We start from the raw sequence: 7,308 nt of genomic DNA, 5'->3' as shown, positions 1-7,308 counted from the left end.
CCTTTGGGAGGGACCGGAAGCCCAACGCACTCGCACGCAGGCGCAGATGGGAAACCGGCCGCATCCTCCCAGGGTACGCCGGGAGCCGCGCGCGAGGGCCGCTGGGAATTGTAGGCCCGGCTAGTCGGACGCAGTAATTGCTTCGAGTCGAGCCGCCCCCACGGGCACCTGGGAGTTGTAGGCGAGCATGCGCAAAGCCCCCTGGGAGTCGTAGTCCTCTCACCAGCTTCCACGTTTTCCGGTAGCCTGCACTTTCCAGCGCCGGTTCTGCCCAGGTAAGCAAGCGCCCCCCTCCTCCCACCGCGGGCCAACCCTGGACCTTTGTAAGAGTTGGGGGGGGGGTGTCCACGTCTCTCGTATGCCTTCTGGTGGGGACCCCTGGAAAGATGGTCCTCTCTCCCTGTTCGCCCAGTGACTGTCCGGGCCGGAGTGCCCCACGCAGCTTTGCACTCCGCGGCCCGGCCTGACTCTTCCGCGCTCTCGCCCTCCAGCCTGGATGTGGCGCCAGCGCACCCTCCTCTGGCGTGGTTGCTCAGGGCTGGCAGAGGCCGCTCAGTTAGCTGGGGGAGGCGCCAGACCCCAGCCTAGGGGTCGGGAAACACTCCCCAGAGCCAGGGACCTCCACATTTCCAAGTCTGGAGGAGATCCCAGATTCTCTGGCTCACCAAGCCCACCCTCTCCCCTATCTGCACCTCCTCCCCACACACTGGCCCCACTCTCTCTCCAAGGGCTCAAGCTGCCAGCTCCGCGTTGTACCCAGGTCTCTGTATCTCATCCGCTCTGCCCTCCCCCAGCCACATCTCGTGTGAGACTCTGACTCCCCTCTGGACAGAGAGGAGCCGACACGAGCCCCCAGAAGCCGGAGGGTTCTTTGGGTGTTGGCAGGTAGAGACCAGTGTGGTTGAAAGAGACTGGCTTCACTGGCGGTTAGCGTTGACCACGGGAGGATGTTGAGCACATACTGGGCAGGATCCCACCGGCTTTTTTGTGGAGTGTGTGTAGACTAGGGGAGGTGGAGGGCAGAGAGACCGGTGGGGAGCCTCCTGCAAGAATCCGGGGCGGGGAGAGATGGACAGCTCGGGTGCCAACCACAGAGACAGTTAGCTTCAGGACGTAATCTGTGTTCTGTTTGGGCATCCGGGGTTTGGAAGTCCTGGTGTGGCTTTGGGAGGACAGGGCGGGCTGGCTACAGCTTGGAGCCACCCAGCGGGAGAGTGACGAGTGATGAGAGCGAGAGCCGTTCAGACTCCTGGACCCAGAGTCCCTGGCCTGAGTTCCTGGAAGTGTGGCGCCCTACTGCAGGGGAAGGCTGTTTGGCTACAGGATGCAGGGCTTTGGAGTCTGAGATGCCCGTATGGCCTCTGATCCGGGTCCTTGCCCCCGTAGATAAGAGTCCTAACACGACTACTGTGGTCAGTCCTAGGAGCAGCGGCACCTGCTGCGAATAGCAGCCGTCTGGGCTTGAAATGAGGGCGCGAAGAGGAGGAAACCCAGTCTAGTGGCTTTGCCGTGGGGGCACCAGGCGGGCAGGACCAAGGAGGGAGCGACTGGAGGGTTGGAGTCTTGACTGGGCGAGGCAGGGTGAGGCAGGGAAGAGGGGAAGACATAGCCGTCGAGAATGGGTCTGGATGAGGCCACGGGAGGCTCTGATACCACAGCAGGACTGAGGCCAATCCTGGAGCCCCCCACGCCCACCAGCTGGTCTCTGCAGGGGTGCAATCCAGGCTGCCTCTGTGTCTCCCTGGAGGAGGCGTTCCCCCTGCTCAGAGGCTGCATTCAGACCCACCCCTGGACGGTAGCCCACCCTCGAAGCGAAGCCTTTCATTTGCTCACCGTCGCCGGCCACGGCCCGCAGTCCCCCGGCCTCCCTCTGTCTCCAGAGTTGGCGACGCAGCCCCCCCACCCCCAAGCTCCTGAACAGCCCGGGCGGCCCAGGCCAATGCCAGGCACCTTGTCTCCCTGGAGGCCGTGCACCTGCTGCCCCCTCATCCCCGGGCACAGGACACGGCCTCTCTCCGGATGTAACCTGCTCGTCTCTCCTCCTCCTCCTCTGATACCTGCTCTTCAGGCTTCTCCTCGGTGCATAGCGAGTGTAACCCCCGCAGTCTCCCCGGAGGCGGTGGCTTGCTCGTGCTAGACCCCGTGGGTCCCCCTCCGGGTTCCTCGCCCCGCAGAAGCCCCTTGGCCCGCACACCCCGTCCCTGGCCTCGCGCGCGCAGGGCCGCTCCGCAGAACCCACGCGTGACCCGCCTCTCCCCTCTCCGCCCAGCACAGGCCGCCGCCTCGCGCGATGCCCGCCCCGCCGTGCGCCTCCTGCGGCAAGGCCCGCGCCGCGCTCCGACGCCCGCGCTCCGGGCAGGCGCTGTGCGGCGCCTGCTTCTGCGCCGCCTTCGAGGCCGAGGTGCTGCGCACGGTGCTCGCGGGCCGCCTGCTGCCGCCGGGCGCCGTGGTGGCCGTGGGCGCCTCCGGGGGCAAGGACTCCACCGTGCTGGCGCACGTGCTGCGCGCCCTCGCGCCGCGCCTGGGCCTCGCGCTGCACCTGGTGGCCGTGGACGAGGGCATCGGCGGCTACCGGGACGCGGCGCTGGCGGCCGTGCGGCGCCAGGCGGCGCGCTGGGAGCTGCCGCTCACCGTCGTGGCCTACGCGGACCTCTTCGGCGGCTGGACCATGGACGCCGTGGCCCGCAGCACGGCCGGCTCGGGCCGCAGCCGCTCCTGCTGCACCTTCTGCGGGGTGCTGCGGCGCCGAGCGCTGGAGGAGGGCGCGCGCCGCGTGGGAGCCACGCACATCGTGACGGGTGAGCGCATGCGCAGGCGGGGCGGGCCCTGAGAGGGGGTGCAGGGCGCATGCCCGGGACGTGGAAAGGAGACCTCGGTCTGGGCGCGAGGGGCGGAGCCGGGTGGGAGTCGGGGATCTGCGCATGCTCCACCTTGGACTGTGCCCTCTGAGGGTTCATGGGCGAGGTCTTGGGCGTGTGTCTGGAGAGCGCAGTGGGGCCAGTTACAAGCTTTGAGTCGTGGTCATCTTAGGACACCCGGCCAAGGGGGAGGGTCAGGGGGCTACTCCCTAGGGGCTCGAACCGTTATTCTATTTTTAAAATTTATTTTTAAAAGATTTATCTATTTGAAAGGTGGAGTTACAGACAAGCAGAGACAGAGAGAGAGAGAGAGAGAGAGAGGTCGAGAGAGGTCTTCCATCCGCTGGTTCACTCCCTAATTGGTCACAGCGGCCAGAGCTGCGCTGATTCGAGGCCAGGAGCCAGGAGCTTCTTCCAGGTCTCCCACGTGGGTGCAGGGGCCCAAGGACTTGGGCCATCTTCCACTGCTTTTCCAGGCCATAGCAGAGAGCTGGATTGGAAGAGGAGTAGCCGGGTCTCGAACTGGTGCCCATATAGGATGCTGGCACTGCAGGCGGTGGCTTTACTTGCTATGCCACAGTGCCGGTCCCTTATTATTATTTTTAAATTACATTCTCCGTGTCCCTTTCATAAAGAGAAGTGAGAGAAGAGAAGTGGGGGACTCCATCAGAAGCTGTGTGTCGGCAAAGCACAGTGTCTGTTAACTTATTTTTCCGTTGACTTCTCCCTGATGACTCTCTTATTCCCTTTCAATCATGACTTTAACAAGCAATTATTGAGCATTTACTGTATACCACATACCAAGTTTGTTATGCATTAGCCAGTGTTGGTTTCCAGTTTTTGTAAAATGGGATGTTAATACCATCTGGAGCCTAGATCGGGTGGGAATTATACAAGTCATGAGTAAAACGCTCAGCTTAGAGGTTAATAAACAGACACACAAATGGTGGCCGATCATGGCTCCTGCCCGACTCCCACATACATGATTATAACCTGATAAGTGCTGTCAAGGAAAATAACCCAGACTCTCCGCTCGTCACGTGGAGAAAGGCGAGGAGTAAGGAAGGCTCTCCCGGGTGACCAGGAGGCCCGAAGGCTCAGAGGGTGACGGGAAGGATGGCCAAGGGCGGAGGGGATGTGTTTAGAGGGGCCCCTTCAGGCAAAGCCCTGGGTGGAGGGCCAGCTTGGGAAGCCCTAAGACCAGTGCTTTAACTCTGTAAGCCCAACCGCAAGGTGGCCAGCCGCAGTGTACAGGCGGATTTCACTTTTCTATAGAGTCTGCTGTGCACAGTCACACCCTAACCTGCCTAGCCGGTGTCCCTTGGGTGTCTCCATTAGATGAAGGGCATCAGCCAGGGGGCCTGGCAACAACGTAGTGGGTGGCAAACGAAGGCACCCCCAGGTTGGGCCAGGGGAGGTAGTGGTGGCCCCCACCCGCCCACGGAACCCGGCGGTCTCCACAGCCCTCGCTATGCGCTCTGGGGGTCCCTCCGGGTCCGGGTCCTGCACCCCCCTGACCAGTGGCTCCCTCTGCGCCCCAGCTCACCGGCTCCCGTCTCTTCCCCTCCGCAGGCCACAACGCGGACGACATGGCCGAGACGGTGCTCATGAACTTCCTGCGCGGCGACGCGGCGCGGCTGGCCCGCGGCGGGGGCCTGGGCTCGCGGGGCGAGGGGGGTGCCCTGCCGCGCTGCCGCCCGCTGCAGCTGGCCTCGCAGAAGGAGGTGGTGCTGTACGCGCACTTCCGCCGCCTCGACTACTTCTCCGAGGAGTGCGTGTACGCGCCCGAGGCCTTCCGCGGCCACGCGCGCGACCTGCTCAAGCGCCTGGAGGCGGCGCGGCCGTCCGTGGTGCTGGACCTGGTGCACTCGGCCGAGCGCCTGGCGCTGGCCCCGGCCGCGCGGCCCCCGCGCCCCGGCGCCTGCTCCCGCTGCGGGGCCCTGGCCAGCCGCGCGCTCTGCCAGGCCTGCGCGCTCCTGGACGGCCTGAACCGCGGCCGGCCCCGCCTGGCCATCGGCAAGGGCCGCCGTGGGCTGGATGAGGAGAGGGCCTGGGGGGCGCCGGGGGATGCAGAGGGGGGTGTGGAGGGGGCCCGGGGGGCGCCGGGGGATGAGGAGGGGGGTGTGGAGGGGGCCCGGGGGGCGCCGGGGGAACAGGAGGGGCCCCGGGGGGCGCCGGGGGAACAGGAGGGAGCCCGGGGGGCGCCGGGGGATGAGGAGGGGGCTGTGGAGGGGGCCCAGGGGGCAGTGGGGGAGCGCGAGGGGGATGGAGGGGGCCCAGGGGCGCCGGGGGACGCGGAGGGGGCTCCGTCCTCCTGTGACGGCAGGGTCGGGGCTGCCTGTGACTGTGAATAAACCTGAGTTACCTGTGCCCGGGCCTCCCAGCTGGGGTTGGGAGGGGGACAGGGAACCAGCGACCTGGGACCCTATAGCAACCGCGCCCCAGACCCGTGCGGCTGAGGAGGAGGGAGGGGATGCTTGAGCCTGCCGTGGGATGAAGGGTCTCCTGACTTGATGGGCAGGTGTCGCTCACGGTCTCCATGGTGACGTTCCTCGTTCAGCGGTTTGTGTACAGCCTGTGCTGCACGGTCTCATTTCATCCCCACGCGGAGCTCCCTGGGTGTAGCGGGAGGATCTTTGGACAGGGAGCTCGGGACTTCCACCGGTGCACGCGGAGCTCCCTGGGTGTAGCGGGAGGATCTTTGGACAGGGAGCTCGGGACTTCCACCGGGACCCCGCAGAGATGGTGGCACTGGCCCTTTCTTCCCAGTAGCCTCCCATCCTCACCCAGCCCCCCTCCCCTGGTCTCTCCTGGTGTCTCTGTTACGGGGGCGCCGCGGATTCAGACCCTAGGCGCACAGCTGAGCTGGCCTGGATAATGATCTCCCAGTGTGGCCGCTCCTGCCCTGCGAATATGGAGTCGGGAGTGCACCTGCCCTGCTCATGTGGGCCTGCCTCTGGCCACCTCTCAGATCCTCTGCTGGAGCCAGCGAACCTACGCTGTCCGCAGAGCTCTGGGGTGTCACTGGCCGGAGGTCCCAGAGGCAGCAAATCCGCCCGAACCCTCTCCCTGCTGGACTCCTGTCTGGTCACTGCAGCTCCTGGGTGAGGATAAGTGCCTCCCGGGCCCAGCAGCCATGGCACTGCTGCTCTGGAGGAGATGGGCGCCCCCTGCCGGTCACATTCAGAGACGGTGTTTTCTATTTGTGTCTCCCAAGAAGTCCTCTCTCCATGGAGGAAGCATGTCCTGCCCTCCTCCATCCCTGGCATTGCTGTTGCCCGGGAGCAGTGGGTGGCCGGGAGGTCCCTGAGGAACTGGATGAATGGGAGTCCTTGGTCCTGCCCTGCAGCTTTGGGCCTATGGGGGTAGGAGGACCGTGGTCCGCTTGTGTGTCAGCCCCTTCCACAAACTGAGAGAGACTTCTAGAAGTATTCCAGGCTGGGAAAGGCAGAGCCGGGGATGTTTGTCCCGCACCGTACCCTGGGTTTCACACACACGACTTCTGCCCTGCGTGTGTCGACAGAGCCGGGGATGTTTGTCCCGCACCGTACCCCGGGTTTCACACACACGACGTCTGCCCTGTGTGTGTCAACAGAGCTGGGGATGTCTGTCCCGCACCGTACCCCGGGTTTCACACACACGACTTCTGCCCTGTGTGTGTCGACAGAGCCGGGGATGTTTGTCCCGCACCGTACCCCGGGTTTCACACACACGACTTCTGCCCTGTGTGTGTCGACAGAGCTGGGGATGTTTGTCCCGCACCGTACCCCGGGTTTCACACACACGACGTCTGCCCTGTGTGTGTCAACAGAGCCGGGGATGTCTGTCCCGCACCGTACCCCGGGTTTCACACACATGACGTCTGCCCTGCGTCTCCTCCAAGTTGTGCTCCACGATGGAGACCAAGGACCTGCCGTGAGGCCACCTTTTCTGCAACCCTCTTACTGTTCACACTCGGGGCGAGGGCAGCACCGTGGGTTTGAGGAGGGCAACTCACTCTCTGGCCTTCGCCCCATCAGTCCTTCTGCCCGGGGATCAGGGCTGGCATCTGGTGTAGCAGTTAAGATGGTGCATGGGATGCCTGCGTCCCGAATCAGAGCCTGGGTTTGAGTCACTGCTTTCCCTCTGACTCCAACTTCCTACAGATGTGCACTCTGGGAAGCAACAGATGATGGCTCGAAGAGTTTAGTCCTTGCCACCCATAGGGGATGCTGGCATTGAGTTCTGGGCTCCTGGCTTTGGCCTGGCCCAACCCCAGCTGTTTCAGGCATCTGGAAAGTGAACCAAAAGATGGGAGATCTCTGTCTCTCTGTCTTTCAAATAAATAATAATTTAAACACACACACACACACTTTCTCAGGGCAGGTGTTTGTAGCTGCAACATTGGATGCTTGCATCCCTCATCAGAGTGCCTGGGTTTGAGCCCTAGCTCCATCACCAATTCCAGCTC

At 63.9% G+C, this 7,308-nt stretch overlaps 1 protein-coding gene across 1 annotated transcript; it reads left to right on the top strand.

Annotated features, from left to right (window-relative positions):
• The first annotated feature begins 212 nt into the window (after positions 1 to 212).
• Positions 213 to 5,212, top strand: LOC133747566 (cytoplasmic tRNA 2-thiolation protein 1-like). The gene is made up of 3 exons (XM_062175896.1): positions 213 to 275; positions 2,270 to 2,798; positions 4,431 to 5,212. The coding sequence occupies exons 2-3, from the start codon at positions 2,291 to 2,293 to the stop codon at positions 5,210 to 5,212; spliced, it is 1,290 nt and encodes a 429-aa protein (XP_062031880.1). The 5' UTR covers positions 213 to 275; positions 2,270 to 2,290.
• Positions 5,213 to 7,308: the final 2,096 nt, after the last annotated feature.

This window comes from Lepus europaeus, chromosome 19 (genome assembly GCF_033115175.1).
Source record: "Lepus europaeus isolate LE1 chromosome 19, mLepTim1.pri, whole genome shotgun sequence".
Classification (NCBI taxonomy): Eukaryota; Metazoa; Chordata; class Mammalia; order Lagomorpha; family Leporidae; genus Lepus; species Lepus europaeus.
This window is presented reverse-complemented; position numbering and strand designations above follow the sequence as displayed.

Bases quoted from the DNA above. Each gene is read 5' to 3' on its own strand.
- LOC133747566 (XM_062175896.1), top strand. From the start codon at position 2,291: ATGCCCGCCCCGCCGTGCGCCTCCTGCGGCAAGGCCCGCGCCGCGCTC. The intron at 2,799-4,430 runs GTGAGCGCATGC...TCCCCTCCGCAG, and splicing joins AGCCACGCACATCGTGACGG to GCCACAACGCGGACGACATG.